The following is a 20,280-nucleotide window of genomic DNA, read 5'->3' on the forward strand; positions in this document are numbered from 1 at the left end:
GAACCCCAAGTTACCCAGGGTCACTTCCACTATACCAGACTTGCCAAGTATTTGTAAGCCCACCCAGATTCGAGGGGAGGGTACAGAGACCCAAACTTAGAATGGCAAGTGTCCAAAAAAACTCAAATCCATTTAAACCAATGATCACCAACAGAAGATGCTATTACTTATTTTGAAAACATATAAATAAAAATAATCTGTTATCCTGCTTTCCCTATACCAATTATGTAACCAAGTAGCCAAATAATAGGTGAAATTACTCTTTATAGAAATACTCCAGTTAATCAGTGAAAAGGGACAGAATTAGAATATGACTGCTCTGCCAACCTCTAATGATCACTGGATCCAGACAATGCTCATCAGGGACTATTAGTCAAAAAAGAGAGACAACGAGATATTACCTATCCTCTTTTGGAAGAAGAAAACACTACTCACAGAGTAGATTTGGGGGACTGGGGAGACAGAAGTGCTGTATCTACATCCAACTATCAATTTAAAGGAAACAGCAAGAGAGAAGAGCATGCTAATTGACACTTCCGGAATATTATCAGCACAATTCAAACGCAGGGAAACTTTACAGGATGAATAGCCTGGTTTCTTCAATAAATAAATGAAGAAGTTAAAGAGATGGACAGAAACCTATAGATACATAAGAGTCACATTAATCAATTACAGTGAATAAATTTTATTTGGATCCTGGTTCAAACTCACAGAGCATAAGAAAACAAAGGACATTTGCAAGACAACTGGAAATTTGAGCACTCAGTAAACAGTAATACTCAGATGCCACTGTCTTAATTTTTTCAGATATAAGGCATATAGCTGTGTTCATAAAGGTCTTATCTTTTAAAAACACATTCAGAAATATTTATAAGCGATAAAATGCCAGAGATATGCTTCACACTAATATAAGGGATGTGGTCATAGGTGGGGACAGATAGAAGATTGCCCAATCTTCTATCTATTGAACATTATAGAAGCTAGGTAATGGCACATGAGGGTTCAATATATTATTTTGTCTATTTTTATATTGGACTTTTCTCATAATAAATACTTCCTTAAAAGCACACTTTACTAATTCCCCAGTGACCCTGGAATAAAGTCAAAACCTCTAGACAAATCCTGTAATCACTCCATGATCTGGTCCTTGCCTACCACTCTCAATTTTCACCTCCATAAAATGAATTACAGTTCCCACGGAGGACTAGAATCCCTCATACCGCTGAGCGTATGTACATTTCTCTTTCTATAGAATGCCCAATCCCATTCTTCTTCTCCTGGCAAAATGCATTCACTCTGCCACGTTTTCTCAAGCCAGCTACATGTATCAGTCTCTGCTATGTGGAAGACACACATTGGAGTGATGGATACCCACGACCTGCCACTCCTGGCTGGCACTACATCCTTTCCTACCCTCCTTCTTGCCCTGTGAGCCTGACCCACTCAGACTATATCAGTAGCTGCTTGTCCCCTGGCTTCTGGTCAGACTTCTCCAGAGGGAGGCACCAGTGGAAGATCTACTGGGCCAAGAAGAGTAAGGTAACTATATCTAGGGCTCTGGCTCCCTCCCTGACAGGTTGGCACTGGCTCACTGCTTCCACTTAGCAAACACTACCCCTATGAGGTAGTCCTTCCCAAACAGTCCTTCTTCGGGTGCAGGTGACTGCTTCGTTACCTCTGCACCTTCAGCTCAGGAATATGCCACCATCCATCGTTCCTTCTCAGAAACCTAGTTCACTATTTGTCAAGTCCCTCCACAAACTCTCCTCCAGTTATTGAGTGTCAGTCTGCTATCTCTTTCATGTCCAGACATTGTGCAATTGTCAACAAAAATAACCCAAGCAAGACTCTAAAAAGGACCTGACATAGATATGGGCTGAGAAGTTACAGAAGATGGAGAGTCAGAGAACATTTTAGAGAGAAAAAGCATGTGCAACGGTCCTGTGGTGCAAAAGCAACAAGAGATGTTCCAAGCTAAGCTTGACTTGAGAGGCTACTTGAGCTAGAAAGCAAAGAGGGCAGTGGAAAGGCTAGAGAATCAGAGAGAAACTCAGTCTTGCAGGCCTACATTTCGATTTTCATCCTGAGAGCAATGCAGAAGAATCTAATATTCTCTTTGCTCCCCCCCTCCACCCTCCCCCACCCTGCCCAAGCCTAGGTGAAGGATCATCTTCTCTTCCACATTCCCTGACAGACTTCTGCCACATAGTCAGGAGTAGGAAGCTCTGGCACACTGGTGAACATTCAATAAATGTTCACTGAATCCACGAATAAATGAATGAGTAAAACACATGTGGCCAGATTTGAACCTTTTTTGACTGCTTCCAAGAATTCTTCCTTGCACACATCCTTCTTGAGTTTATTACTACATTTGCTCTCAGCTGAGTCTTTGCCTGTAATTAGCTAACAGACCTTTGGAAAGAGCAGGACGTGAACTACGACCTGAAAATTAGATCAATCCCAGACCAATCTTCAACACTTAACAATCATTTCGTCCCAGAGAGGGCAGATTTCATTAGCAGCATCACCATATCAGGTGATGGACATTTGCCACAATCACAAGAGGCTATTCTCTCTGATCTCAGCAACCTGAGGTGATTGAGGAAAAGTCAGTAGGAATCCACAGGATGAGTGACCAAGAGAGCTGCTCTGGCTTGTTTAGAGCAAGAAATGCAACCTTCTTACCCTCAAGCATAAGGTGTAGCACAAACCAAGTGCTAACCATGGGTTGAAAGGAGATTTTTTTAATTCATTTTATAAACTGATAGGGTGGCCTGATTTACACAAGATGATAAACATAATTTTTAATTGGTTTCCTCATCATTCAATAATAAGTTGAAATACATAGCTAAAACCTGCTTGAGGAGATTTGTTTCAGTATGTGCTGGGCAAGAGGGACTCTGGGCACTAGCTCCCACTCTGTATTGACGCCCTTTTATCTCAGTCCTCCCAACAACCCCTTGTTATGGGTTAGCTTGTGTCCTCCAAAGAGATATATTGCCATCCTAACCCCCAGTACCTTAGAATGTGACCTTATGGATGTAGGAGCAAGATGGCGGAGGAGTAGGAGACCTGGATTTCGTCTGGTCCCAGGAATTCAGCTGGATAGGGATCAAACCATTCTGAACACCTACGAACTCAACAGGAGATCGAAGAAAAGAATAGCAGCAACTCTGAACAGAAAAGCGACCACTTTCTGGAAGGTAGGACGTGCGGAGAAGTGAATCCGAGGCGATATTCGGGAGGATAGACGGCGGGGGAGGGGGCCTTCATCGGCCACTTCTGGCAAGTGCTAGAGCCGTGGAGCACAAAATCGGAACTTTTAGAAGTCGGCTCCGCTGAGGGACGTCGCTCCAGTGGCTAAGCGGGGATTGGAACCCTCGCGGGACAGTGTGGTCTCAGGACCCTCGGGGTCACAGAAAGACCGGGGGAGCCTGAGTGCGGCAGAGCTCCCGGGTATCGGAGCAGGGAAGCCGGCTGCAGAGACGGAGCCGAGGTGCGGGCTCTCAGCTCGGGGTGGCCATAAACTGTGATCCATGGCCCAGTCGGGCCACTGCTCCTCCAGCAGGGACCCAACAAGCGGCAGAGCTGGGGAGACTCCTCTTCCTCCCCCGGGAGGAGCGGCGTGGGAGCACACCACAGGGATCTGCTGGGTTTGGGGACTCCACACGGGGTCGGGTGCCAGAGATAGAAATGCTCGGTCACAGGCCGGGTGAGCACGGAGAGCGGCCAGAGACCGGGGACACGGGAGTGACTTCTTTTCTCCGGGGGCACACTGAGGAGCGGGGCCCGAATTCTTGGCTGCTCCGGGCAGAGATTGGGAGGCCGCCATTTTCCCTCTCGTCCTCCAAAGTTGTGTGGAAAGCTTGCAGGGAATAAAAGCTCCCGAAAGAGCAGATTACTTAGCCCGGACCTGGCAAGGGTGGGGCAATTCCGCCTCCGCAAAGACATTTGGGAACCACAGCAACAGGCCCCTCCCCCAGAAGATCAGCAAGAACAGCCAGCCAAGGCCAAGTTTACTGATCAATGAGAACGGCAGAACTCCAGCACTAGGGGAATACTGCACATAGAATTCATGGCTTTTTTACCATGATTCTTTAGTCATTCAAAGTTAATTTTTTTAACTCATTTTTTTTTAATTTTTCTTTTTCCCTTTTTCAACCAACATCTTATCAATCCTTTTTTAAAAAACATTTTTATTTTTCATTTTCAGAGTCATATTCTAACCCTTCATAGTAGTTACCCTTTTTTGTGGTATATATATACATAAGTTGTTCTCCCTCTAAAACTTTGAGATACATTTTCTTCTAACAGATCAAAACATACCCTAAATTCTAGTGTATGGCTTTGTTCTAATCTCCTGCCTGATCACATTCTCTCCCCTTTTTTTTAATCCTCTTTTTTCAACTTCTTATCAATTCCTTTTATAAAATCTTTTATAATTTTCATATTTACAGTCATAGTCCATCCCTTCACCACATTAATCCTTATTTTTGTACATATATAAGTTTTTCTTTCTTTAAAATTCTGGGAGGTACTTTCTTCCAGCAGACCAAAATACACCCAAAATCTAGTGTGTGGCACTGATCTATGCACCAGCCTGATCATATCTGATCATATTCTGTTTTTTTTTGTTTTGTTCTGTTTTTGTTTGTTTTTATCTTTTTCTTTTTTTTCCTTTTTCTTTTTTCTTTCCCTTTCTTCCCCCTGGTTTCAGGTCTTTTCTGATTTGTTTAGTGTATATTTTCTGGGGACATTGTTACCCTGGTAGCATTTTGTTCTCTCATTCATCTATTCTCCTCTGGACAAAATGACAAGATGGAAAAAATCACCTCAACAAAAAGAACAAGAGGCAGTACCGACTGCCAGGGACCTACTCAATACGGACATAAGTACGATGTCAGAACTAGAGTTCAGAATGATGATTTTAAAGATACTAGCTGGGCTTGAAAAAAGCATGGAAGTTATTAGAGAAACCCTTTCTGGAGAAATAAAAGAACTAAAATCTAACCAAGTCGAAATCAAAAAGGCTATTAATGGGGTGCAATAAAAAATGGAGGCTCTAACTGCTAGGATAAATGAGGAAGAAGAAAGAATTACTGGTATAGAAGACCAAATGATGGAAAATAAAGAAGCTGAGAAAAAGAGATAAACAACTACTGGATCACGAGGGCAGAATTCGGGAGATAAGCGATACCATAAGATGAAACAACATTAGAATAATTGGGATCACAGAAGAAGAAGAAAGAGAGACAGGGGCAGAAGGTATATTGGAGCAAATTATAGCAGAGAACTTCCTTAATTTGGGGGAGTAAACAGGCATCAAAATCCAGGAGGCACAGAGAACCCCTCTCAAAATAAATAAAAATAGGTCAACACCCCGACGTCTAATAGTAAAACTTATGAGTCTCAGAGACAAAGAGAAAATCCTGAAAGCAGCTCAGGAGAAGAGATATGTAACCTACAATGGTAGAAACATTAGATTGGCGGCAGACCAGAAAGGACTGGCATGATATATTCAGAGCACTAAATGAGAAAAATATGCAGCCAAGAATACTGTATCCAGCTAGGCTGTCATTGAAAATAGAAGAAGAGATAAAAAGCTTCCAGGACAAACAAAAACTAAAGGAATTTGCAAACACAAAACCAGCCCTACAAGAAATATTGAAAGGGGTCCTCTAAGCAAAGAGAGAGCCTAAAACCAACATAGACCAGAAAGGAACACAGACAATATAGAGTAACAGTCACCTTACAGGCAATACAAAGGCACTAAATTCATATCTTTCAATAGATACCCTGAATGTAAATGGGCTAAATGCCCCAATCAAAAGACACAGGCTATTGGATTGGATAAAAAAACAAGACCCATCAATATGCTGTATGCAAGAGACTCATTTTAGACCCAGAGACACCCCCAGATTGAAAGTGAGGGGCTGAAAAACCATTGACCATGCTAAGAGACGTCAAAAGAAAGCTGGGGTGGCAATCCTTATAACAGACAAATTAGATTTTAAACCAAAGACTGTAATAAGAGAGGAGGAAGGACACTATATCCTACTTAAAGGGTCTATCCAACAAAAAGATCTAACAATTGTAAATATCTATGCCCCTAACATGGGAGCAGCCAATTACATAAGCCAATTGATAACAAAAGCAAAGAAACACATCAACAACAATACAATAATAGTGGGGGACTTTAACACTCCCCTAAATGAAATGGACAGATCATCTAAGCAAAAGATCAACAAGGAAATAAATACTTTAAATGACACACTGGACCAAATGGACTTCACAGATATATTCAGAACATTCCATCCCAAAGCAACAGAATACTTATTCTTATCTAGTGCCCATGGAACATTCTCCAGAAAAGATCACATCCTAGGTCACAAATGACGTCTCAACTGCTACCAAAAGATTGGGATCATTCCCTGCATATTCTCAGACCACAGTGCTTTGAAAGTAGAACTCAATCACAAGAGGAAAGCTGGAAAGAACTCAAATACATAGAGGCTAAAGAGCATCCTACTAAAGAATGAGTGGGTCAACCAGGAAATTAAAGAAGATTTAAAAAATTCACGGAAACCAATGAAAATGAAAACACAACGGTTCAAAATCTTTGGGATGCAGCAAAGGCAGTCCTGAGAGGAAAGTGTATAGCAATATAAGCCTTTCTCAAGAAACAAAAAAGGTCTCAAATACACAACCTAACCCTACACTTAAAGGAGTTGGAGAAAAACAGCAAATAAAGCCTAAACCCAGCAGGGGAAGAGAAATAATAAAGATCAGAGCAGAAATCAATGAAATAGAAACCAAAAGAACAGTAGAACAGATCAATGAAACTAGGAGCTGGTTCTTTGAAAGAATTAACAAGATTAATAAACCCCTGGCCAGACTTATCAAAAAGAAAAATGACCCAAATCAACAAAATCATGAACGAAAGAGGAGAGATCACAACCAACACCAAAAAAATACAAACAATTATAAGAACATATTATGAGCAACTCTATGCCAGCAAATTAGATAACCTGGAAGAAATGGATGCATTCCTAGAGATGTATCAACTACCAAAACTGAACCACGAAAAAATAGAAAACTTGAACAGACCTATAACCACTAAGGAAATTGAAGCAGTCATCAAAAATCTCCCAACAAACAAAAGCCCAGGGCCAGATGGCTTCCCAGGGGAATTCCACCAAACATTTAAAGAAGAATTAATACTTATTCTTCTGAAACTGTTCCAAAAAATAGAAATGGAAGGAAAACTTCCAAACTCGTTTTATGAGGCCACCATTTCCTTGATCCTCAAACAAAGACCCCATCAAAAAGGAGAATTAAAGACCAATATCCTTGATGAACATGGATGCAAAAATTCTCACCAAAATACTAGCCAATAGGATCCAACAGTACATTAAAAGGATTATTCACCACGACAAAGTGGGATTTATCCCTGGGCTGCAAGGTTGGTTCAACATCTGCAAATCAATCAATGTGATACAATACATTAATAAAAGAAAGAAGAAGAACCATATCATCCTCTCAATAGATGCAGAAAAAGCATTTGACAAAGTATAGCATCCTTTCTTCATCAAAACTCTTCAGAGTATAGGGATATACTTTTATGATATTGAGGGTACATACCTCAATATCATAAAAGCCATCTATGAAAAACCCACAACAAATATCATTCTCATTGGGGAGAAACTGAGAGCTTTCCCCCTAAGGTCAGGAACGCGGCAGGGATGTCCACTATCACCACTGCTATTCAACATAGTATTAGAAGTCTTAGCCACAGCAATCAGACAAAAAATTAATAAATAAATAAAAGGCATCTGAATCAGCAAAGAAGAAGTCAAACGCTCACTCTTTGCAGATGATATGATACTTTATGTGGAAAATCCAAAAGACTCCACCCCAAAACTGCTAGAACTCATACAGGAATTCAGTAAAGTGCAGGATATAAAATCAATACACAGAAATCAGTGGCATTCCTATACACCAACAACAACCCAGAAGAGAGAGAAATTAAGGAGTCAATCCCATTTACAATTGCACCCCAAACCATAAGATACCTAGGAATAAATCTAACCAAAGAGGCAAAGACTCTGTACTCAGAAAACTATAAAATACTCATGAAAGAAATTGAGGAAGACACAAAGAAATGGAAAAACATTCCATGCTCATGGATTGGAAGAACAAATATTGTGAAGATGTCAGTGCTACCTAGAGCAATCTACACATTCAGAGCAAGCCCCATCAAAATACCATCCTCCACTTTTTTCAAAGAAATGGAACAAATAATCCTAAAATGTGTATGGAACCAGAAAAGACCCCGAATAGCCAGAGGAATGTTGAAAAAGAAGAGCAAAGCTGGCGGCATCACAATTCCAGACTTCCAACTCTAGTACAAAGCTGTCATCATCAAGACAGTATGGTACTGGCACAAAAATAGACACATAGATCAATGGAAGAGCATAGAGAGCCCAGAAATGGACCCTCAACTCTATGGTCAACTCATCTTTGACAAAGCAGGAAAGAATGTCCAATGGAAAAAAGACAGTCTCTTCAACAAATGGTGTTGGGAAAATTGGACAGCCACATGCAGCCACATGCAGAAGAATGAAACTGGACCATTTCCTTACACCACACATAAAAATAGACTCAAAATGGGGGAAGACCTAAACGTGAGACAGGAGTCCATCAAAATCCTAAAGGAGAACACAGGCAGCAACCTCTTCGACCTCAGCCACAGCAACTTCTTCCTAGAAACATCGCCAAAGGCAAGGGAAGCAAGGGCAAAAACGAACTATTGGGACCTCATCAAGATAAAAAGCTTTTGCACAGCCAAAGAAACAGTCCACAAAACCAAAAGACAACCGACAGAATGGGAGAACATATTTGCAAATGACATATCAGATAAAGGGCTAGTATCCAAAATCTACAAAGAACTTCTTAAACTCAACACCCAAAGAACAAATGATCCAGTCAAGAAATGGGCAGAAGACATGAACAGACAGTTTCCCAAAGAAGACATCCAAATGGCCAACAGACACACGAAAAAGTGCTCCACATCGCTCGGCATCAGGGAAATCCAAATCAAAACCTCAATGAGATACCACCTCACCCCAGTCAGAATGGCTAAAATTAACAAGTCAGGAAACGACAGACATTGGCGGGGATGCGGAGAAAGGGGAACCCTCCTACACTCTTGGTGGGAACGCAAGCTGGTGCAGCCACTCTGGAAAACAGTATGGAAGTTCCTCAAACAGTTGAAAATAGAGCTACCATACAATCCAGCAATTGCACTACTGGGTATTTACCACAAAGATACAAATGTAGGGATCCGAAGGGGTACGTGCACCCCAATGTTTATAGCAGCAATGTCCACAATAGCCAAACTGTGGAAAGAGCCAAGATGTCCATCGACAGATGAATGGATAAAGAAGAGGTGGTATATACACACAATGGAGTATTATGCAGACATCAAAAGGAATGAGATCTTGCCATTTGCAACGATGTGGATGGAACTAGAGGGTATTATGTTAAGTGAAATAAGTCAATCAGAGAAAGACATGTATCATCTGATCTCACTAATATGAGGAATTCTTAATCTCAGGAAACAAACTGAGGGTTGCTGGAGTGGTGGGGGGTGGGAGGGATGCGGTGGCTGGGTGATAGACATTGGGGAGGCTGTGCGCTACGGTGAGCGCTGTGAATTGTGCAAGACTGTTGAATCACAGATCTGTACCTCTGAACCAAGTAATACATTATATGTTAAAAAAAAAAAAAGAAGAAGAAGATAGCAGGAGGGGAAAAATGAAGGGGGGGAATCGGAGGGGGAGACGAACCATGAGAGACGATGGACTCTGAAAAACAAACTGAGGGTTCTAGAGGGGAGGGGGGGTGGGGGGATGGGTTAACCTGGTGATGGGCATTAAAGAGGGCACGTTCTGCATGGAGCACTGGGTGTTATACGCAAATAATGAATCACGGAACACTACATCAAAAACTAATGATGTAATGTATGGTGATATAACATAATAATAAAAAATAAAAATAAAATTTAACAAAACCTGCTTGAAATTGCCCTTACACTATAATTCACAATTTAATGCAAGCAAACAAAATTAAAATGCAAAGGTGATTTCAATGCTATAGCAAATGAATATTCATCATTGTCACAATAATGATGTCTTTCTTTATTCAGGTATTTTGTGATAATGGAGATATCCACCTCATTTTTAAGTAGGCAAGATAAAGATGCATACAAATGACCACCTTCCTTTCTACCTAAACAAAGGTAGGTCCTCAGTGAAACAAAAAGGTATCAAATGGCAAGGTTTCTGCATTAATGCTGAGGTATTTCTGGGACATAATACTCTTTAATTTCCATAAAAATGTTGCATTTTGTTCTGGTAGAAAATTAATCAGGAAAATTAACAAATAATATTTATTTTTGAAATTCAAACAATTGTGCATCAATTTCCTGAGTGACACAAAGAATTATCTTCTGTTCTTGTTTTCCCCAGTCAATTCTATACTGCATAAAGTTTATAAATTGGTAAAATAGGAGAGAAAATTAAAGGCCAAAACCCAAAAATCTATGAGATGAATAAACTCTGGAACTAAAATGTATTTCATTTCAATAAAATATTGCATTGCTCACCAAAGATGCCATAGTGAATCCAATGACTTCAATATAACCATCATCATGACGCTGAGGTTCAAAATCATGGTGATCTCCTGGGTTCCCCCAGGGCATTGTGCCAGCACAATATCTGCAAGACAAGATTAAAAACAGAATTAAATTTATTCCATTGCTCTCCCAATTGTCATAAGGTATTACCTTACAGTGAGATCCAACATGTTTCTCACCTAAGATCAGTTTTCTATTCTTGGTGCACACCTTCTGATAGAAAAGAAAATGGTCTTATCATTTCCAAATACCCATCTGTGAAAATGGGCCACAATTTTATAACACAAGCGTCTCTTGGTGCCCAACTATCCCCTAACTCATTATTTGTTAACACTTCTCACTCAGTGATCCATTATGTCTGTTTTCTATGACATGCCGTAAGTTACCCATAGGCGGTTCCAGAATTTGGTCTTGGAGGAAGACGTTGCATCCCAGCAGAAAAGGGCCAAGAAACCGAGGTGGGTACACAGTGGTCATTATGTGCATAACTAAGATAATAAATAACCACCAGGAAGGTAAGCAGAGAAAGGTAGCTGAGGAAGAGTGAGAAAGCTATGAGGAAAAGATAAGAGATGAAGAGAAAGAAGTAAAGGAAATTGGAAAAGGAATGGAGAGACGGGGAGCAAGAAGAAAAACAGAGGGGAAAAAAATTAAAGAAGCTAATGTTTCCTGAGAAAATAATGTTTCCCGAGAATCTAGGTCTTTTATGGAAATAATGAAGATGAAAATCCTTCTGGAATAGGATTGTAGGTGACTACCCTGAGTACTGCCAAAAGTAATCAGGAGACTATGTTTTCCTAGCCATAGATTTACATACAATTCTCATTTCAATTAAATTCAGTCTAAATAGAACCTATCTGCAGATTTTGTGTCTTGAGTCGTGTGGTTTGCAAGTAACAAAGGGTCATAGATTCATCCCCTCGAAAATCTTGGCTTGGGAGCCCAGACTCTAATTTTGTACCACTGAGATAATGTGCTTATTTTGAGTCTAGTTAATCTTAAATATCCCTTTCTCCTGAGGAACATAATGGCACCAAAGAGAGTTGACATCCTGGCTAGAAAATACTACTCTAATTGAGCCTATTTTTTCAAAGCAATCATCTAGCAACAATTTTGAATGAGTTCCATGCTAAAATCAGGTTGGATGGTTTCCTAACAGCTTTTGGGAAACTGAGAACAGGGATTTATTCAAGTCTATTATTCTTGGGAGGGAGAGGGAATCAGTAAATAAGAATTATATTAAAATGTTCCAGTAAATAGGGGCGCCTGGGTTTCTTAACGATGGATAAGTGTATACCACGCATGCCACATTGGATAAAAACCACCCACCCACCACCTGGAACACTAAACAAACTGAGGAGGAGAACAAAATGATCAGACCTGGAAACCCCTAATGAGCCAGTAAGATAACTTACTTTCACTGTTTGTACCCTGGACATTTTCTATAATGAAACCCGATAACCTCAAGTCAAACGGAGTTCACATCAAACCAAAGAAAAAGGATGAACAGAGCTTACCTGGGTATATTTAAAAATACTATACACTGGAACTTCAGTTCCTGAATCTTTGGAGTGAGATCTGTTCCATCACACTGCAACAATCAAAGTAGAAAAAGGGTTTTGAAGTAGTCACAAGTCTAATATATATTATGTATTATGCATATATATAATATATAATATATAATATATATCCTGGTCTTCCCCTTGCCCTCAACTCGCTTAAGTGAATGCCTTATGACTGAAAATGCATTCTGATTATAACTTTAGCAGACCCAGGGTTCAGAGCATGGTTTTGTTTTGGTATAAAAACAAAGCTGCCATTTGACCAAAATAGTTTTTCTCTGGCTTTATAAGCAAAGGAACTGCCATCATTCTTAACCTTGGAATATTAGATATTTTAAATTGTAGTATCAACCTTAAAAGATTTATGAACATTTAAAGGAATAAAAAGTTCAGGCAGTAGGGATCTCCACCACAGTTATCTGGGATAGTTACTTGCTTTCTGAGATCAATTTTTATTTTGAAAACACCAAACGTAACATTTTGAAAACTGTTTAAGAGGACTATATATTGCAAGCTTTTAAAAAACTATCATAAATCAGTGGTATCTCCATTAGGGATTTGCTCTTACACATTTAATGTCTTACAGACGTTGACTGGTCCTCTGAGATAAACTGCTTTCCTGGACGTGACCCTGGGTGTCTCAAGGGCCTCAGTCTGGCCTGGCCTCAATACCTCTGTATGGAGCTTCCCTCACCGGTTAGCACTTCCCTTGAGCATACTCTGACTAATCAAAGAAAAGGCTTTCATTTCCCTTTCTCATTTCCCATTGGTGACAAAAGTCAAAAGAAGAAAACTCTAGTCATGACTATAGACTTCTCAATGTCAAAGGTGTACTTTTGTATTTGCTCTCCCCAAACCCTCACCACAGAATTCCCCATTATCTTCTCTTTTGGTGAGCGGAGTAATGCATTTCCAAGCTTCCTGCAAATTTTTAAAGACTTCTTTAAAAAGAGTGTTCAGGCTAAGAACAGTGAGTCTCGTTGTTTTCCCAGCTCATCTTAATGAAGTCCAATTTTCATGAGTATGCTCCAAAAATGTTTCCAGGAAATAATATAGCCCCAAATAAACAAATTACTTTAAAATGTTACATAGAAAGGAATCAAATTCTAGATATTGATTGAAGGTGTTTTTACAATATCCTCAGACACTAAGAAAACATGCAGTCTCCCAATTTAAGCACTTGGAATGAGTTGATGGATGACTATACCAAGGAAAATATCTTAAATTACCAAAATTGAGTGTTGTAACTAAAACTTTAAAAATAGGATGTGATATATGAAGAGCATACAAAGCAGTACTGTTTACCTTACAAAAAAAGAAACTATAAAATTATTGTATTTAGAACAGAAATCTTTTTAAATTTTCTACTTTTTCTTCCTAGGAAACATGTCAGTGATTCTGGGAATTTATCAAATTATAAAAGAGTGCAATACACCATGTATCATGCTTCACAGAGTTTTCTTACATATTACTGCCTTTAAATTTTGTATGTCTTTAGAACAGCACCTGGGTGGCTCAGATGGTTAAGCAACTGCCTTTGGCTCGGGTCATGATCTCAGGGTCCTGGGATGGAGCCCTGAGTCAGGCTCCCCGCTCAGCTGCGAGTCCGCTTCTCCCTCTGCCTCCTCCCCCCTGCTCCTGCTCGCTCTCTCTCAAATAAATAAATAAAATCTGGGAAAGAAAGAACAGCAGCTTTTAACCTTTCTCCTATTTCAAACACATGAAGGAAAATATCTGCACATAAAATATGTTCCTATACACAAGCTCATGTATTAACAAATAAAAAGAAGAAGAAAACATAGGAAGGAGGAAAAATAATGCTGTACAAAGGATTTTGTTATTGTCCTATGCTTTTCTGATGTAGTATTCATACAAACTACGTTTATGTGAGAGATTAACTACTACCTCAGAAACACTGACTTCACACTGTGGCAAAAATGAGATGGTCTGTTGTTATCTATACATTGAATTGCTCTAGCTAATCTACTGTCCGTTCCATTTCTCACTCAAAAAACATACAGTGATGTCCTTATAGAAATATCCTGTGTCCCTGCGTGACACATCACATTATTATTATTATTATTATTATTATGCCTGTTTTAAATGAGGAAAGCAAACTCTTCTGAAAGGTTACATGATACCCCCAAAGTCATATACCTCATAAAGGTAGACCTAGGAATGAATCCTAAATATTTAGATTTTATTTCTAATGTTTTTTTTCTCATCACACACACACACACACACACACACACAGATAGGATTACACAAACCAATTCACCTGAAATCTTGCCTGTATTGGCTGATACCAAGTCTTTCCTAGTTGTCTGGCAGCCATTTTGGCCTCTTTGCATTTGGATTATTAGATATTTTGACTTGTAGTATCAACCTTTTTTTTTTATTATGTTAAGTTAATCACCATACATTACATCATTTTTAAAAATTTTTTATTGTTATGTTAATCACCATACATCATTAGTTTTTGATGTAGTGTTCCATGATTCATTGTTTGTGCATAACACCCAGTGCTCCATGCAGAACGTGCCCTCTTTAATACCCATTACCAGGCTAACCCATCCCCCCACCCCCCTCCCCTCTAGAACCCTCAGTTTGTTGTTCAGAGTCCATCGTCTCTCATGGTTGGTCTTCCCCTCTGATTTCCCCCCTTCATTCTTCCCCTCCTATCTTTTTTTTCTTAACATATATTGCATTGTTTCAGAAGTACAGATCTGTGAGTCAACAGTCTTGCACAATTCACAGCACTCGCCATAGCACATACCCTCCCCAATGTCTATCACCCAGCCACCCCATCCCTCCCACCCCCCCCACCACTCCAGCAACCCTCAGTTTGTTTCCTGAGATTAAGAATTCCTCATATCAGTGAGGTCATATGATACATGTCTTTCTCCGATTGACTGATTTCACTCAGCATAACACGCTCCAGTTCCATCCACGTCGTTGCAAATGGCAAGATCTCATTCCTTTTGATGGCTGCATAATATTCCATTGTGTATATATACCACCTCTTCTTTATCCCTTCATCTGTCGATGGACATCTTGGCTCTTTCCACAGTTTGCCTATTGTGGACATTGCTGCTATAAACATTGGGGTGCACGTACCCCTTCGGATCCCTACATTTGTATCTTTGTGGTAAATACCCAGTAGTGCAATTGCTGGATCGTAGGGTAGCTCTATTTTCAACTGTTTGAGGAACCTCCATACTGTTTTCCAGAGTGGTTGCACCAGCTTGAATTCCCACCAACAGTGTCGGAGGGTTCCCCTTTCTCCGCATCCCCGCCAACATCTGTCGTTTCCTGACTTGTTAATTTTAGCCATTCTGACTGGTGTGAGGTGGTATCTCATTGAGGTTTTGATTTAGATTTCCTTGATGCCGAGCAATGTTGAGCACTTTTTCAACATCATCAGTTTTTGATGTAGTGTTCCATGATTAATTGTTTGCATATAACACCCAGTGCTCCATGCAGAACGTGCCCTCTGTAATACCCATCACCAGGCTAACCCAACCTCCCACCTCCCTCCCCTCTAGAACCCTCAGTTTGTTTCTCAGAGTCCATAGTCTCTCGTGGGTATCAACCTTCTTTTAATCCCTGCTATATAGCCACCCATGAGTGAGATATTCATCATCGGGGGACTGCTAGATGCAGGAGATAAGTTGTTAGGGAGTATACAGAGGTTAATTTCACTGCAGCTGATTTGAACAGTAAATGCCATTCAACATGGCATTGACCCCTGAGCAGGTGCCACCACCATTCCTCTCAATGTGAAAAGACTGTTGAATCACAGATCTGTACTTCTGAAACAAACAACGCAACATATTTTAAGAAAAAAGAAAAAGAAGAAGATAACAGGAGAGGAAGAAAAGGGGAGTATGTCAGAGGGGGAGACGAACCATGAGAGATGATGGACTCTGAAAAACAAACTGAGGGTTCTGGAGGGGAGGGGGGTGGGGGGATGGGTTAGCCTGGTGAAGGGTATTGAGGAGGGCACGTTCTGCATGGAGCACTGGGTGTTATGAACAAACAATGAATCATGGAACACTGCACCAAAAACTAATGATGTAATATATGGTGATTAACATAACAATAAAAAAATTAAAAAAAAAACATATGGATGGAAAACAAGCACATGAAAAATATGCTTAGCATACTTAGTCATTAGGGAAATGCAAACAAAAAACCATGAGATACAATGGCTAAAATAAAATATAAAATATAAAAAGAAAAAAAAATACTGGAAAAGTAGGGCAAGTTTATTTTTGGTTGGGTTGCCAGCAGCTGAAGAAACAGGGAGGTTGCTGTTACTTTAATAGGCATAATTTTATCAATAAAAGACCTTCATAGTTCAGGGGACCACTGTCTTTCTTGCCTCCAGCTTTAAGAAAGCAGTACTTGTGCTTTCAAGAGTCTCTATTACTAAAAGATGCTTGTTTTCACTGCAATTGTATGAGACCTGAACTACCTGAAAGCGATGCCAAGGGTTATTGACACCGGTGGTAAGGGCCTCTGTCTCTTCTTTCAGCTGAGTCAGGAGATTGATGTCTCACATGTGCTTTACTAATTGGTGATTACACATTTTTCTTACTGAAGTATACTTCACATACAGTGTTATTAGTTTCAGATGTACAATGTGATGATTCAATATCTCTGTACATTACTCAGTTCTCACCCAGTGAAGTCATCATCTGTCTCCAAATACCATTTTTATAATCTTACTGACTATATTCCCTATGTTGTCCTTTTCATGTCCATGACTTATTTATTTTTTATGCGGAAGTTTGTACCTCTTAGGCCCCTTTATTTCGCCCCTCTCCCCACCTACTTCCCCTCTGGTAACCTCCTGTTCAGTCTCTGTATTTAAGAGTCTTTTGTTTGTTGTTTTTCTTCATTGTTCATTTGTTTTCTTAAATTCTACATAGGACTGAAATCATATGGTTTCTGACAGACTTATTTCAGTTAGCTTTGTACCTTCTAGGTCCATCCATGTTGTTGCAAATGGCAAGATTTCATTCTTTTTAATGGCTGAGTAATATTCCATTGTGTGTGTGTGTGTGTGTGTGTGTGTGTGTGTGTGTATGTACACACACACGTATACATACATACATATATGTATACCCCATCTTCTTTATCCATTCATTTATCAATGCACACTTGGGTTGCTTTCATATCTTGGCTATTGTAAATAATGCTACAATAAACATAGTGGTGCATATATCTTTTCAAATTAGAGTTTTCGTTTTCTTTGGGTAAATATCCAGTAGATCCAGAATTACTGGATCATATAGTATTTTTATTTTTAAATTTTTGAGGAAACTCCATACTGTTTTCCACAGTGGCTGTACCAATTTGGATTTCCACCAATAGTGTACAAGGATTCCTTTTTTCCTCCAAATCCTCACCAATACTTATTTCTTGTCTTTTTGATTCCAGTCATTTTGACAAGTGTGAGGTAATACCTCACTGTAGCTCTGATTTGCATTTCTCAGATGATTAATGATGTTAAGCATCTTTTCATGTGGCTGTTGGCCATCTGTACATCTTCTTTGGAAAAATGTCTATTCAAGTCCTCTGCTCATTTTTCAGTTGGATTTGTGTGTGTTGGGTAAATTCCTTACATATTTTGGATATTAACCCCTTATCAGATATATCATTTGCAAGTATCTTCTCTCATTCAGTAGGTTGCCTCTTTGTTTTGTTGATGGTTTCTTTCACTGTGTAAAACCTTTTTATTTTGGTGTAGTCCCAGTTTATTTTTGCTTTTGTTTCCTTTGCCTCAAGAGACATATCTAGAAAAATGTTTCTATGGCCAATCTCAAAGAGATTACTGCCTATGTTTTCTTTCAGGAGTTTTATAGTTTCAGGTCTCATATTTAGGTCTTTAATCCATTTTGAGTTTATTTTTGTGTGTGGTGTAAGAAAGTGGTCTAGTCTCTTTGGTATGTAGCTGTCCAGTTTCTCCAGCACTATTGTTGAAGAGATAGTCCTGTCCCCATTGTATATTCTTGCCTCCTTTGTCATAGATTGACATATAAGCATGGGTTTATTTCTGGGCTCTCTATTCTGTTCCATGGATCTATGTGTCTATTTTTTTTTAATTTTTTTATTGTTATGTTAATCACCATACATCATTAGTTTTAGATGTAGTGTTCCATTGTTTGTGCATAACACCCAGTGCTCCACGCAGAACGTGCCCTCTTTAATACCCATCACCAGGCTAACCCATCCTCCCACTCCCCTCCCCTCTAGAACCCTCAGTTTGTTTTTCAGAGTCCATCATCTCTCATGGTTGGTCTCCCCCTCCGATTTCCCCCCCTTCATTCTTTCCCTCCTGCCATCTTCTTCCTCTTTTTTTTCTTAACATATATTGCATTAGTTTCAGAGGTACAGAAATGTGATTCAACAGTCTTCCACAATTCACAGCATTCGCCATAGCACATACCCTCCCCAATGTCTATCACCCAGCCACCCCATCCCTCCCACCCCCCACCACTCCAGCATCCCTCAGTTTTTTCCTGAGATTAAGAATTCCTCATATCAGTGAGGTCATATGATACATGTCTTTCTCTGATTGACTTATTTCACTCAGCATAACACCCTCCAGTTCCATCCACGTCATTGCAAATGGCAAGATCTCATTCCTTTTGATGGCTGCATAATATTTCATTGTGTATGTGTCTATTTTTGTGCCAGTTTGATATTGTTTTGATTACTGCAGCTTGGTAGCATAATTGTGATAACCCCAGCTTTTTTTTTTTTTTTCAAAAAAAAAAGATTTTATTTATTTGAGAGAGAGAGAGAGAGACAGAGGTGGCAAAGAGAGAACATGAGCTGGAGAGGAGGGGCAAAGGGAGAGGGAGAAGCAGACTCCCCACTGAGCAGGGAGTCAGATGTGGGCTTAATTCCAGGACCCCTGGGATCATGACCTGAGCCGAAGGCAAATGCTTGACTGAATGAGCCACCCAGGAGCCCCTAGCTTTGTTCTTCTTTCTCAAGAAAGGCTATTTGGAGTTTTTTTGTGGTTCCACACAAATTTTAGTATTATTTGTTCTAGTTCTGTGAAAAATGCTGTTGGCATTTTGATAGGAATTGCATTAAATCCAAAGATTGCTTTGAGTAGTATGGACACTTTAACAATTTGGTTCTTCCAGTCCATGAGCATGGAATATCTTTCCATTTGTGCCATCTTCAATTTCTTTCATCAGTGTTTTACAGTTTTCAGAGTGCAGGTCTTTCCTTTCCTTAGGTGCAGTCGTAAATGGAATTGTTTTCCTAATTTCTTTCTGCTACTTCATTAATGTATAGAAATGCAACTGATTTCTGTATATTAATTTTGTTTCCTGTGACTTTACTGAATTCATTAATCAGTTCTAGTAGTTTTTTTGTGTGTGGAATCTTTAGGGTTTTCTATATATTCATTATGATGTTATCTGCAAATAATGACAGTTTTACTACTTCTTCACCAATATAAATGCCTTATTTCTTTTTTTTTTTGTCTGATTGCTGCAGCTAGGACTTCCTGTACTATGTTGAATAAAAGTGATGAGAATGGATATCCTTTTTTTGTTCCTGATCTTAAAGGAAAAGTTCTGTTTTCACCATTGAGTATGATGTTAGCTGTGGGTTTTTTTGTATATGGCCTTCATTATGTTGAGGTGTGTTCCCTCTAAGCCTACTTGTTGAGAGTTTTTACCATAAAAGAATGTCGTACTTTATCAAATGCTTTTCCTGCATCTGTGAGATGATGTGATTTTTTCCATTTCTCTTGTTAATGTGATGTATCATGTTGATTGATTCATGAATACTGAACCACTCTAGCATCCCTGGAATAAATCCCACATGACTGTGAATATTTTTTTAATGTATTATTAAATTCAGTTTGCTAATATTTTGTTGAAGATTTTTGCATCTATGTTCATCAGAGATAGGAGCCTGTAGTTTTCTTTTTGTGTGGTATCTTTGGTTTTGGTAACAGAGTAATGCTGGTCTCATAGAATGAATTTAGAAGCT

General features: G+C 39.4%; 1 protein-coding gene across 9 annotated transcripts in view; it reads right to left on the reverse strand.

Annotated features, from left to right (window-relative positions):
- DGKI (diacylglycerol kinase iota) overlaps positions 1 to 20,280 on the reverse strand; it is a 453,056-nt gene that overhangs the window by 161,107 nt on the left and 271,669 nt on the right. For all 9 annotated transcript variants that reach the window (XM_035723279.1, XM_027573716.2, XM_035723281.1 and 6 more), the window contains 2 exons: positions 12,214 to 12,287; positions 10,667 to 10,778 (listed from right to left, as the gene is read on the reverse strand). In XM_035723279.1, the coding sequence (XP_035579172.1) occupies positions 10,667 to 10,778; positions 12,214 to 12,287 (186 nt within the window). The remainder of the gene's footprint in view (positions 1 to 10,666; positions 10,779 to 12,213; positions 12,288 to 20,280) is intronic.

Source organism: Zalophus californianus, chromosome 12 (genome assembly GCF_009762305.2).
Source record: "Zalophus californianus isolate mZalCal1 chromosome 12, mZalCal1.pri.v2, whole genome shotgun sequence".
Lineage (NCBI taxonomy): Eukaryota > Metazoa > Chordata > Mammalia > Carnivora > Otariidae > Zalophus > Zalophus californianus.